Genomic DNA, 15268 nt, shown 5'->3' on the forward strand with positions numbered 1-15268 from the left:
TTTTTTTTATTTTATTTATTTATTTTTATGTGCTGTTGTTTATTTTTTAACATCTTTTTTGGCGTATAATTGCTTTACAAGTGTGTGTTAGTTTCTGCTTTATAACAGAGTGAGTCAGTTATACATATATATATGTTCCCATATCTCTTCCCTCTTTGTCTCCCTCCCTCCCACCCTCCCTATCCCACCCCTCCAGACAGCCACAAAGAACCGAGCCGGTTTCCCTGTGCCATGCGGCTGCTTCCCACTGGCTATCTACCTTACGTTTGTTAGTATATATATGTCCATGTCTCTCTCTCGCCCTAACACACCTCACCCTTCCCCCTCCCCATATCCTCAAGTCTGTTCTCCAGTAGGTCTCTGTCTTTATTCCTGTTTTACCCCTAGGTTCTTCATAACATTTTTTTTTTCTTAAATTCCATATATATGTGTTAGCATACGGTATTTGTCCTTCTCTTTCTGACTTACTTCACTCTGTATGACAGACTCTAGATCTATCCACCTCATTACAAATAGCTCAATTTCGTTTCTTTTTATGGCTGAGTAATATTCCATTGTATATATGTGCCACATCTTCTTTATCCATTCATCCGACGGCGGGCACTTAGGTTGTTTCCATCTCCGGGCTATTGTAAATAGAGCTGCAATGAACATTTTGGTACATGACTCTTTCTGAATTCTGGTTTCCTCAGGGTATATACCTAGTAGTGGGATTGCTGGGTCATATGGTAGTTCTATTTGTAGTTTTTTAAGGAACCTCCATACTGTTCTCCATAGTGGCTGAACCAATTCACATTCCCACCAGCAGTGCAAGAGTGTTCCCTTTTCTCCACACCCTCTCCAGCATTTATTGTTTCTAGATTTTTTGATGATGGCCATTCTGACTGGTGTGAGATGATATCTCATTGTAGTTTTGATTTGCATTTCTCTAATGATTAATGATGTTGAGCATTCTTTCATGTGTTTGTTGGCAGTCTGTATATCTTCTTTGGAGAAATGTCTATTTAGGTCTTCTGCCCATTTTTGGATTGGGTTGTTTATTTTTTTGTTATTGAGCTGCATGAGCTGCCTGTAAATTTTAGAGATTAATCCTTTGTCAGTTGATTCATTTGCAAATATTTTCTCCCATTCTGAGGGCTGTCTTTTAGATTCTAGTTCACAAGTGGTTGGGAAGATGGATTGCAAATGTGCTATAAAGCTCTAAAGTAGGGATTGTCTCTAAGAGTAAGGCTCACTTATACTTTGATACCTTTCTTTTCTAATCTTTTTTACCACCATAATCTGCTCTATTCTGGATGGTTTACTCACGATCCCACGAATTGTATCTATTGTTTTCATTTCATAGCTATTGAGAGGTTATTCCCTTTTCATAGATGCCTTCCCCTCTGCCCTATTCCTAGCTAGAAAAATCACCTCTTAGTGGAGTGGATATTTATTTTGATATATATGGAGTCAAAGCACAGGATTTAATTATGTTGCTAATTAGATCTATCTGTTATCTATCTATCCTCTATCTCTCCACATTACAGAACAAAAGAACCATGTTCTTTTATTGGCATTTCACGACTTAGAAATAACGGGGCATTCTCTTTATATATAATATAAATCATTTGTCCACATATTCAACTTTTCTTCTAGATCACTCCTGTTCCTGGTACTCATCCACTTTTAGTTTTTGTGAACCCCAAAAGTGGTGGGAAGCAAGGAGAACGGTATGTTTTTAAAAATCACATTTATTTACTATGTTATATATCTGTAAAAAGATAAACTAAATTTATAGTATACATTTAAAAATATTATACCTCATGGTTCACTAATTTTAATGTGAAATAAGTGTTGCTATCATCTCTGTATAACAATGTATATTGGTATGATCTCTCCTTGTTTTTACAGTTGAAATTTTAATATAATAATGGCCTTTTGTAAATATTTTTATTATTATATCTCAGGTGTCTGAATTCTCTCTACCCTGCCTATCACCCCTAGCCATTAACAAGGAGCTTTGCATACAACATGGCTCCATAAATACTGTTGAATGAAAATTGGTTCTCTAAATGGTCAACAAGGTGACTTCAGGTAAATGATTGCCCAGTAGTTAGAAACAGAATTTATATCCAGCTTCTAGACAAAATATATTATAATGATTTTCTGCATGTTCATTTGGAGAACATGATGCCATATATCCTGGAGAAGCACAGTATATTTAATCAGAATAATAATGAGCTGCATTATCAGGTATCTCAGTATTCATGTGGACATCAAAAAATTTTCCTTTTTGTAAAATTAATGATTAAATCATAATATTTAATAAAAATCTGAAAATCACCACATTGAAGAGTAAATCTTATGTCCTTCTAAGAAGGAGTGTCAGAAAGAGAAATGCAGTTGTACCTTTCTTAATAATTTCTAGAACTCTTTACTAATTCCAGCCAAAAAATGAGCAATCAGATAAAAGCACTCACACAAACGCTATGATAATAAAAATAGAGATTTACACTGTGGTTTCACCAAATAATGAAATTGAAATGTTTCCATGAATAAAGGAATTTTGAAAAGTAATTTCCTTTCCTACCATTTAACTTTCCAGCTTCATTTCAATTAAATGAAGAATGGTCATTTTCCATTCAACAAAATACTATTTCTGCTTAAAAAGTTTTCCCTTTTATCACCATATAGTTATACTTTTAACTCTGCTAAACAAGACAAGTTATTTTAAATAACTAGTGACTTAATAATATAAAATATTTACAATGCTTTATTAAAGAGAATAGTTGCCTCACTTTTAGGTATATAAATGAATAATGATGCTAAAATTATTTTCTCCTTTCCTACTCACAGTTTGTTAGTTGTATATGTTATGGGTATCTTGAAAAAGAAGTAAACTCTCACAAAGCATTAGATGAGACTTAAATTCATGTTGGAAATTAGAAACAAATGAAGTATCAAGTGAAAAAATATATATTTCAAATGGAAACATTCCCCTCAAATTAAGATAACATTAATAATGTAGAGTGACCCTTAATTGAATATCTGCCTCCCTCTTCTCCCAGTACATAAAAATAATTTTCTTTAAATTAAAAAATATATATCTACAGATAGATACACTGAAGTCATCAGTAAATTAAATTTAACGGTGGAGAGGGAGGATATTTGAGTGCTCCTATATGCACACCCACTTATGCTTTGTCCTTTATACACTAACAGGGACCATTCAAAGTCAAAAGAATTATAAATATGTTTAAAGGAGATCTATTATTAATGAAGTCATAAATTCTCCTGAATGCATAAGAAGCATCTTTCACAAATAATGGAATTCTATTCAGGGTTTTCCTTTCAAAATATGTAGATTTTCTTCTTCGATGTATTAGATAAGCAGAAAAAGGTAACAATTATGTATTTACACATAGTTTCCCATACTAGTCAACAGGTGTGAAAATGTTCACACATCAGTCAGACAGCAATGCTTGAGGGGAATCCAGTCTCTACTAGGAACTGGGGATGAGACAGAAGACACGGTCATACAGGGAGGCAGACACGTGAACATATTTACTACAGTAACCCCAAGGCAAAAGCTAAGCTAGGAATGTTTAAAATAAAAGTGCTGGGCTTCCCTGGTGGCGCAGTGGTTGAGAGTCCGCCTGCCGGACTGTTCCCTGCAGGGAACACGGGTTCGTGCCCCGGTCCGGGAAGATCCCACATGCCGCGGAGCGGCTGGGCCCGTGAGCCATGGCCGCTGAGCCTGCGCATCCGGAGCCTGTGCTCCGCAACGGGAGAGGCCACAACAGTGAGAGGCCCGCGTACTGCAAAAAAATAAAAAAGAAAAAAAAAATAAAAATAAAAATAAAAGTGCTATGGAAGTTCAGAGGAAGAAATGATTGTCTCTGAAGACTCAGAAGTCTAGCTTTTCAGCTGGTTCTGATATAAGTAGATGTTTGCCAGGTGAAGGAAGAAAAAAGACAGCTGTGTGGAAGGGGGTGTGGTGTTTTGGTAGGGAACCAAGAGATATTCAGCGAGGTTGAAGTTTAAGAGGAAGGAGGAGAAAGACGAGACATAAACTATTTTAAATATAATAAAATATTTAATAAGTAACTTGCCACTGACAGGAACTTTTCATCATGGAAACAACGTGACTGTACTTAAATAGAAGTACAGAAGGAGGCTGAATAGGCAAGACTTTTACAAAGCTGGTGAGAGAACTTGTAAGGCAGTGAGAATAACCAGGTATGATAGACATTACTCAGTTAGAAGGTACAGGATTGTCCTCGATTTTAGGTGCTGGGGAAAAGCAGGTACTGAGAATGACTCTAAGATCATTCTTGAGATGCTAGGTGATATCATTATTCAAGATCTAGAATGTGAGGGTATTGCACAAGGACGTGGGAGGATATAAGTAGATATTTGGAGAGTTTCAGTACACATAATATGAATATGTTAAGATATATAGTAATCTTTTCACAGGTATATATAAAAACTAATTTTAAAAACCAAATATATTCCTTCACTTTTAATATTTTGTCTCAGAATTCTGATATGGGATGTGTGTGTACTTAGAAGCATTTCTGTTGCATTTGTTATGCAAAGATTGAGTTCTTTCAGCAAAAAATGAATTATTTAATATGTGCCTATAGAAATAGTTTAGCAATTTTGTGATCTAGCTCATCAAGATGATTGTTCATGTGAAATAATTAAGCAGCTGAAGTCACAGTCTACTTTCATGCATACAGTGTCCAATCCCATTTTATATATGGGATAAGTAACTTTCATCTCTGTTAGATGGGCCGAATAATCTGTAAATTTCCCAAGGGTCTATTAAGAGAAGATATTTAACTAATTGTATACTGATATTTTAAAATATTAATTTGAACTCTTTATTATCTAAATAATATTCAAAAGCAGGATAGAGAGTGTTCTAAATGCATGTGCATATTTAGAATAAAAATATCGCTAAGTTTTATTTTTTCCTTCCATATTTTCATCTTTATAGAATTTACAGAAAATTCCAATATCTACTAAATCCTCGTCAAGTTTACAGTCTTGCTGGAAATGGACCAATGCCAGGGTAAGCCTCTATATATTATTACCATTAATTCATTTAACACTAATTAATTAAATAAGCAGCCAGACAAACCTAGAAGTAATTTTATTCAAATACAGCAGCCAGATTAGTATACAAAACAACGTTGAATATCAACTACATAAGAGAAACTAATGCAGGTGCTGTTTTTCAAAATGGCCTGTTTCAATAAGATTTTCCTCCTTTCTAAATATTGTGAAGTAATTCTCATACTGCTAGAAGTAATGTTAATAAGAATAATCACACCACAGACATACACATATATTAGCTGGGTCCTTAAATTACTAAACCATCTATGTGTTAGAAGAGCTGCTCTCCTTCCGTTTATTAAATATAGGACATAGATCTACTACAGAATAAAAAAACCTTTTTTAAAAATTTTTAATTCTTCTGGTTAACAAAGAATGGAAATCATAATATGATTTTTTCACTTACTACTTACAAACTCTAATACATATCACTCTTTTATAAAATACTTTATTAAATAGGCAAGATGTAGTGAAATACAATTATTTTTCAACAGATACCATATACTTTTGATATCAGAAGTATGCCCTGAAATAATTCATCATTAACTTGGCCTAGTTAACTAATGTCATTTTCTTCCACTGATCTGATTTCTCTCTATCAACATGATAGTAAACATTAGACCCGATGAAGTAGAGAAAAGCTCTATAAATAAGCTTCTTGAAAAAAAACAAAATTGGTATGATTAAAATAAGTCTTCTAGGTTATTCTCAGAAATGAGAAACCAAATGTTAAAATTGTCTTTTAAATGCTCAGAATAAAATTTATGCCATCGTATCTCATGTTAGATAAATGTAAATAATATGCAATTAATTAGCACAGGCTCCCACAATTATACTCATCTTTTTCTTCCATTGCCTGCTACCTGTTGTCCAGGGCTAGTTTCCAAATGCTGAGCCATGAAGTGTGGAACCTCCTTGCTGTAGAAGGCAGGCTCACCACAGGAACTTAGTTCAGAACACTGCTTTTGTCAAACTCCAGACTCCACCAGGTAGAGGATCATGGTCAGATTATTGGCTAGGAGAGAGCCACATGCTGGACGTTCCAGTCTAGTTAAAGACAAGGAAAAGTAAAGTCTTGATATTAACACAGAAGCTCAGTCAGGGTGCCTCTTTTTCTTGTTCTTTAGTATTCTCTGAACTTCAAAGAAGTAGCTCTTAATCTGCAGGATTAAGGAATTTTGCATTAAGAAGTTTAGCTACTCCAAGACCTCTGTAGGTCCACCAGACCAAGTAAATCCAGGATTTGCTTGTATTTTATAGTTAAACTAAATACCTAACGACTCTGCTAATTATAAACCTTATCATTTAACCACCCTGTGTCGTCTTGGTCTTTTCTGTGAAATGAAGGAATAGTACCTGCCTCATAGGCTAGTTATAAAATTAAGTTGGGTGTTACCCATGAAGCATATAAAAATGTGCTTACCACATAATATGTCCTCGATGACTGTTATTTGTTATATCATTTATTAATTAATAATCAATAATATAATCACTTTGTAGCTCTATGTAAATTTATTGCAATAACCTTGATTTTAGCCTTGTTTTCTCATTTCATTTCATTTTTTTTCCTACTCCACTTTAAATATCTATTACATGTTTCCTTTTACTCTTTAACTGTTAGCCATCCTATTATCTTCTCTAGTTTAATATACTGAAAAATAAAAGTAATAAGTGTACTTGTACAATTCCACGCTACAATGAATATTATTTAGAAATTAAGTTAAGGGCCCCACTTTAAGCACTACCACCTCTCAAGGATATTATTGTGAATTGTTTGTGCATATCCTCCAAGAACTTATATAAATATAAAAACTACTGTATGTATAGAATGTATTCATATATATACAATGTATTCATATATAGACACACACATATATGTGTTGCATAGATAAATGGATTTTTTAATATAACTTAGACTGTAGTTTTCTTATTGTTCTGCAGCTTGCTTCCTTTTACTCAAAAGCATATGGTGGATATTGTTTGAGTTCAGTAGATATTGATCAGTTTAAATGTTTTTAAGAGCTGCACAGTATTCCATAGTTTTGTTAACTATTCTGTTATTGGGAAATATTTATATTGCCTGCACTTTTAAATAATTGGCATAATTTAAGTTAATGTCTATCAATTTATTTGTTTTTAGAAGCATATTCAAATATTTTCAGTTTTACTTCTCAGGTTCTGCCAAATTACTATACAAAAAGTTTGTATCAAATTATAATCCCAGCAGCAATATATAATGTTTTATTTCCCACGCCCTACTTTAAATTGGCTATCTTCAGTAATTTTTATTATTGTTAAATATACTAGGTGAAAATATATCCTTATCATTTTTATTTGCATGGCTAGTCAATTATAAAGTTGAATATGGCATTAGTTAGATTGACTTTTCTATAAACAACAGAAATATAATCTGGTTTATGATCCAAAATAGAGTTTACTGGAAAATTATGAAGTAGCTTACATAATTAATGGAAAAATGAAGAACTATGTTTCAGAAAAGATAGGAATCAGGGCAATTTGAGGAAATTATGACTAAAAAGACAGAGTCCATAGGAGTTACTGCTAAGAGAAATTGATTCCAATTGTTTCTGGTATTCTTGCTTCTATATTCAAAATTTATATCCCCAGGGGAAGCATATTTATTAGCCTCTCTTGTTTCCCATGCCACAGCCTTGGCTACTTTGGGATGGAGCATCTTGACTAACAGTCCTGTCAAGACTATTATCTAAATTGTTTGTCTCCTCGGATGCTATATAACCTGAGGACGAAAGATGAATTCTCGGTGGGAATAAACAATAGGTGTTCACCACGGTCCAACCATTGAGTTATCCAATATCTCTTCTTTTCTGAACATAAAAATTGAAAAAAATATACCATTCAACATATTGCTACAGCTAAATATGTAGCCAAAAATACACATCCTCCTAAAATATAGGCAACCCCAAGTCTCATATTGTTACTATATCCAGCTTCAAGTCCTGGTTCTCTAAAACATCTCTGGGGATGACTATTTTCTCCTTTCCCTTCATCCATTTGGTCTCAATATACAGAAATGTAATGAGAAAATTACATATTTAACTCTAAATATGAATTTCATTAAATTATATTCCTAATAATACAAAGAATAAAACACATGTAAAGTCTATAGTCCTGGTTTTACTACTGATTGAAAACTGTAGCTGAAACATAAAACATTTCTCAGCTTTTTGGAAATGTTTCCCCAGCGTAGTGACTCAAATATTTTTACCTGATAGGTCTGAGATTTTGGTAGTACTGCTTGTATAGGGCTGAATTTGTTTCTCGTGTGCCTTGAATGACAGGCATGGTAGTACCTGACAGTATTAGTACTGTTTATCAAATATTTCCAGGTCTTCTGCCAGGCACTTGATCTTGATTTCAGTCCTTTCACCTTAGGAATTAAGAGTGGCTATATGGCTTTCTCTTACAATAAACTGTGAGCAGAAAGTAAATTTTCCACTCTTTCTTTTCCTCTACCACAGCAGTATTCAATATTGGCCTGTTGGTTAGCTTGGATGCCAGAGTGAAAACCACGCGAGAGAGCCCCTACCCCCAGCCCCACTTACCCCACGTCCCTGTAGAATGGATGATAAAGAAGCCTCTGTAAGATTATGCCACGAAGATTTTGGGTTGTTTGTGACTGTATGTAACCTAACCCTTACAACTAAACCAACGATCGGAGTAGAGGTCCTATTAGTACTCCCTTTTCCCATTATATAGTAGCAAACCTAATTTCTCCTTGGGAATCAGAGTCAGTTATACCAGATAACATCCTATCTGTCTTTTTGCCTGTTAGTCTAGTGGTACAAGGAGCCTCAAAATGCCCAAGTGTTAGCTTCAATTCAATGAAAATTTTACTGTCTCATATGCTAGCATTCCTCTTTGGTGTTAAAACATCTCAACCATAGGAGTTCAAAACCAAGGGAATGTGAAGCAAAATATTTGAAAGTGAATGTATTAGTCAGTGTTCTTTAGTAAAACAGATCAATAGTACATATGTATAGAGAGAAATTTATTATAAGGAATTGGCTTACATGCTAACTGAGGCTGACAAATCCAAATCTGTCAGTTTGAGTCCAAAGGCTGGCAAGCTGCTGTAGAGCTAGGAAGAATCAACATCCCAGTTCAAAGGTGATCAGGCTGGAGAATTTTCTCTTTCTTGGGTTAGGGTCTGCCTTTTGTTCTATCAGGCCTTCAGCTGATTAGATGGGGGTCACCCATTAGCGACGGCAGTCTGCTTTATGAAGTCTACTGATTTAAATGTTAAATCTCATCTAAAAATACCTTCGCAGAAACACTCAAAATAATGCTTGATCAACTTTCTGGGCATCCGTGGCCCAGCCAATTTGACACATAAATTTAAGATTCACAGTGAGTATTAAGTGTAATTTTAAGTTTCATCACCAAGCTTTACATTTAGGTTCCAGAACCATGTTTTCTGAATTGGGTAAAGCAGCATCGTATAGTTCAGAGCACATGATACAGCTGTTTGATCATATACACCATTTAAGTGCTCCCACTGATTCAGTGATTGAGTCTTTAGTAGGTTATTTCAGTGTTCTATGGACAACTGTTTCTCCTTGATAAAACATATAAGAAGGCCTTTATGTCACAGGGGCATCAGCCCACTGTCTTTCTTCCTTCTCTGTGAATGGTATTCCTTGAAAGGAGACAGCAATATGTGAGACACTATGATAGTGATTAAGGCATTCAGTAAGTCATTTGCTATGACCATTGACACAGGCATAATGGGAAAGAAAAGTAAATCCAATTGCTAGAACAAATGTTTAGTTAGTGAGGACAAATGGCTGCAGTGGCATTATGGAAAGGGTCCAGGGATTTTAGGCTACCCTTAAGTAGCTGGCTTAGGTTCCCTTGAGGTATAGTAACATATTGGAATTCACTAATTGGTTCATTTGATGACAGTTGAGTGCTCCAGAGTCAGTACCTACTCTTCTTGTTGAAGATAAATTCATGTTGTTTATCCCTTCCAAAGCTTCCAACCCTACCAACATGAACATGAGTGTTTTGAACACTCACTGGGAGTGACTAAGAAAACTTGCTAACTGGCATTTCTTTGGAGCAGTTATACTCCCAATTATGGGTCCATTCTGAGAAATTCACTTATATAAATTTTGCTTCCATCACTAATTCTCCATTCTTATCCTTTCCGAGTCCTTAATAGTGTAAGAAATATTTGTTAGTCAGTACTATTGAATTGGTATGTTTCCTAAACTCTAAACATCTCTGTCCAGAAAAGGTAAACAGGACATTTTATTGTTTGAGATACTGCCCAGAGGTCAAATGGCAGTATCTGGCCATTTGACCATTTGCCAGAAATGGCAAATTTCTGTCTTCAAATTATTCCCAGTTTTTTTGTACTGCCATAGCAGCCTACCGCCAGCTACTTCTGATGTATCATGGAGAGGCACTGGTAAATCTGTTTTTTTATCCTTAAACTGTGAGAATGGAGAACTCCCTATGAGGGCATAGGTATGGGTTGAGGGAGGTGTTGGGAGTATAGCCAGATTCAGAATATCTGAGTGGTGGGCCTAGGCACTTCAATTTCTTAAAAGCTTCCCAGCTGATTATGTGGAGACAGCATGGAAAACCACTGATTTAGTAGATTAATTACTATATAATAGGCCATATTGATATGCTACAATTAGAGTAACTTCCCCATTGAATTTATAATAATTACTATAAATTCTTAGACAAGCATTAGGTTTTTGCACCAGCAACCTATCGTGATCTTTGTGTTTCACATTTTTCAAATTTAGAAGTGTCGCATAGGCCTAGGTTTGGCCACGTGCCTACCGCATTGTTTGGGTCAATGCAGTTGGTTTCCTTGTTTGATAGACGTACCAAAACTGTATTCAGCAGCATGTTTCCCCACAGTCAAATAAGACAAAACCAACAGGTGCTCCAAACAAGCATTTTGTCTTATATATAGTATATATATACTATATATATACTATATATATTTTGTCTTATATATATATACTTATATATACTAAACTTTTGATTTCTTATATAAAGCGTATGGTCTTTTTACTTTTTTTTAACATCTTTACTGGAGTATAATTGCTTTACAATGGTGTGTTAGTTTCTGCTTTATAACAAAGTGAATCAGTTATACATATACATGTGTTCCCATATCTCTTCCCTCTTGCATCTCCCTCCCACCCACCCTCCCTATCCCACCCCTCTAGGTGGTCACAAAGCACTGAGCTGATCTCCCTGTGCTATGCGGCTGCTTCCCACTAGCTACTGGTTTTACACGTATGCTCTTTTATTTGCCTATTTTCCTTTTAATTTGTCTTTTTTGTGTTCATTTTAAAATCTTATTGTATAAATATTGTCATCATTTTATGTATGTTGCAAGTGTTTTCTTCTCATTTGTTCTGTGTGCTTTCAGTTTGTATATTTTGTTCTTTTTCTTGTCCATATAAATATATAAAATTTTCATTGCTAATTCTACACTGAATGATTTCTCACCCTTATATTTTAGAAAAACCTTTCCTCAAGCCAAAATTACTGAAATATTTTTGTATCTCTTATTAATTTTTCATTTTGTTTTCAATTTCTAACCTTTTTAAAGATTACATTTTTCTTAGAGATGGGTTGACAGACTAGGATGAGGTAGGCAGGGAACATTTTTTTCCTTCAGATTGAAATCTAGCTGTCCCAGCGAAAGCTGTTCACTTGTCCACTGTTTCACCAGATGTGACGTACTTTATATATGGTGAAATAATATATATGTTAGACTGTTGCTGCCCTTTCCTTTGCTTCCTGGATCTATTTGCTGATTCTCACTGGAGACTGTTTTATATAATGTAACTCCCTAATTATTCTCTCAAAATTTAATGACATTTACTCTCTTCAATGAATTGTTCTTGTCTCGAGTTTTTAAAGTATGAGTTTGAATAGAATTGTATTGAGCTTCTACTTTCACCTCGATAACTATGAGAATGCCCTGTTTTATATCTGATGCCAGTGCCCAGGCTGCATGCCCAGTGGTAGACGTGCACTTCTGTTAGAGAGCTGTTCCTCAGTTGTTATTCAGGAGGCAAAGCCCCCAGGTAGCTCCTCTGAAATGGGACCCTGGCCAGGCTATGCTGTAATCCTTCACTTAATCCCATAGCTGACCTCACGTGTCATAACTCTTCCCATCCCTGTTTCTAGCTGTGCCATCCCTGATCCTGGGTCAGCCATGGGGGCAGAGGGTGCCTTTTGCAGCAGTTCCCTTTCAATGTATTGCTTTCTAAGTTGTTCTATTCTGTAAGGTCTCTTTACTACTCTAATTTGTGATTTAATTTCATTTCTATTCCTGGTTTATTACTTTTCCAATGCTACTATAGATACACGTTTTAAAAAATAAATATTTTATCTGCCACTCTGAGCCTGCAGTTATTCATTCTTTTAATTTCCTTTTTTTCCCCATTGTTCCTCTTTACCATACCAAATTTTTAGATCTTTTTGTATGCCTCTCTTCTCTTGTCCTATCTTTATTCTTCTTTCCTAACATTTTGTTTAGATGCTTTTCTTGATGTATCGAAACTCTGCTAATCCCTAGTGTAAGTTATCTAGTAAATACCAAAACTCTCTGGTCACTTCCCTTTTTATCTTTGTTTTCAAGATAGAAATAGATGTATATTTGTTTGTCTTTATTGTATCTCTTTACATAAATTCTCTCACTCTGATAATGGCTATTTAAAGATATCTGAAACTAGAGTCTGTATCATGTAAGTTGTTTCTTCCTGATGAAGCATATTATGATATAATTGAATGAATGGTTTTGAGGTATAAATTAGTTACAAAAATGAAATAAAATATATATCGCTCACTGGTCTTCACAGAATGAGATTTTTTTTTTCCTTCACAACATTAAAATAAATATGCACATCTTTAGCTGTTATACCAACTGCATATGCTAATGTGACTTATGAAAAGTTAATATCAAGTTTTTTGTATACTCGTGATGTTGGTTGTTCCCTTCTGACTATCAGCTTCATGAAAGTACAGATGGCTTTTTCCCATATCATCCCTAAAATATTTAAGTAAAAAATAACAAGTATTTATTGAATTGAAAAAATATATAAGATAAATATTTTTAAATTATGTAACTTATTTTCCAGATTGTTCAGCATAGTGAACAATCACAACAATGAATTCTTTGTGAAATAGGTGCTTTAAAAACATCTTTGGTTTCATCTACCTGAACTAAATGTAAAACATATATAATTTAAAAAATAAAATTTAACAGTCAACATACAGATTCACATATTCCAAGTATCACACATATTTCCATAGTAAAGCCTTGGAATACATTCTCCTGTTAAAATAAATTTGTAATTTAGAAAACACATAACACATTCCACAGATTTCATTACTTTCTTAATTTAAAATATCATTTTATATAACAAAGTTTCTACCATATTTTACTTAAATAAAAACCCTCTTGAATCAGAACTATGACATATTACATATGTCTCTTGTTATGAAATCTTTTTGTGTCAGAGAGCTGAACAAAATCCTCAAAATGCTAAGAAAATGTTCATCAAAATTCAATCCAGCTCTATTGCAAATTTCCAGGAAAAAAAAATCATTGCTTTGCTAATGTAAAAACAAAGCACTCAATTGACCCTTTCAGTCCTAACGATTAATCATAAAATATGATGCAGATTATTTTGCAATCCCCCCCCAATTAAATGTGTGGGCATAATTTTGTCTCTGCCTTGATCAATGGAGTGACTGAGTTTGAGAAGCGATATATGCATCTGTATTAAAGATCAACATGTTAAATACAAGTAACAAAATGTAACATGCTTCTACAGTTAAAAGTCCTATAACTTCTAGCCTCCTGAAAGAATTTTGGGCATTACAAGTCTATAGTCACTTTCCACAAACATCAACAAATCGCTTATTACTTTAAAGATGTTGAAACTCTGAACTTTTGTTACTCATTTCACAGAGGAAAGAACAGCTCAGTAACAGACTATAGATCCATGTGGTATTGTTTAGAGGTGATTTTTTATCCAAATTCCTTGAACACTCTAGAAGAATATTTTCTCCTAAGTTGGCTGTTGTAAATAACCAATGCATTTGTGTATATCCTTCTACCTGTTTCTTATTTTATTCTACAAAAGTCAAGTTTCTAATAAGTATCATAAACTATTTTATTTGACTATCCTCAGTTTGCTATTATTATCTAAGCCTGTCCAGCAAGCTCCCTGGCACAACTTTACTGTCAGCTCCAGGGAATCAAATAACAGTATCTTACTAATGAGTGAAAATAAGAAAACTCATAGCAGATGATTATCTCAGAATCCTTTATTAATGATAATGTAGTAATGTGCTCCTACAATTTAATTAGAAATAATAACAATGGACTATTGAATGTAGTCCACACTCAAACAGAATAATGATTCAACAACTAAGTAAAAGTGAAATGGTAGTTTAACAATAACAACAGAAATCGATATATATATATAATAGTATTAGTAATATAAGTTGATTCAGCATGTATTAATTCAATGGCTACCAGGTGTCAGGAAAAAGTCTTAGCATTGCCAGTTCACTATGAACAAAAGAAACATCACTTCCTGCCCTCATGGTCTTAGTGGAGGAAGGCACACATTTAACTAATAAAATATACACATGTCAGCAGGGAAGGTAAACAGAATGTACATTGGTAGTGAGTGTTCTGTGATGGTTATTTTAAATAGGCTGAGCAGGGAAAGACTCACTGAGTATAGACATGAAGGAGATGAGGAAGCAAGCCATTTGGTCATCACATAGAATCACATTTAAAGCAGAGGGAGGAGCAAGACGAAAAGCACCATGATGGGAGAATATTTGACACAATTGGGGAACATTAGCAGGAAGGCCAGCGTGGCTGGAGCGGAATGGATAGAGATAGCATATTAGAATAGCACTGACGGGCCAAATCACATAGGGTCTTAAAACTACTGTGACCATAATAATTAAGTTTACCCAGGACTCTTCTGGTTTATTCCTGGTGTCCCAGCATCCAACTCAATTTAGTATTAGCATAAGAATTTTGTAATTTTAGCTTAAGTATTATTATTAATGGATACATTATAATAAACTTGAGGGGTTTGACAGCTAATTTGCACATTCCTGC

General features: G+C 34.4%; 1 protein-coding gene across 1 annotated transcript in view; it reads left to right on the forward strand.

Moving 5' to 3' along the window:
- DGKB (diacylglycerol kinase beta) overlaps nucleotides 1–15268 on the forward strand; it is a 254154-nt gene that overhangs the window by 217950 nt on the left and 20936 nt on the right. Inside the window, exons 15-16 of the mRNA XM_007463785.1 lie at nucleotides 1639–1712; nucleotides 4985–5059. Coding sequence (XP_007463847.1) covers nucleotides 1639–1712; nucleotides 4985–5059 — 149 coding nt within the window. The remainder of the gene's footprint in view (nucleotides 1–1638; nucleotides 1713–4984; nucleotides 5060–15268) is intronic.

The sequence above is a fragment of the Lipotes vexillifer genome, unplaced genomic scaffold, assembly GCF_000442215.2.
Source record: "Lipotes vexillifer unplaced genomic scaffold, Lipotes_vexillifer_v1.1 scaffold489, whole genome shotgun sequence".
NCBI classification, from domain to species: domain Eukaryota; kingdom Metazoa; phylum Chordata; class Mammalia; order Artiodactyla; family Lipotidae; genus Lipotes; species Lipotes vexillifer.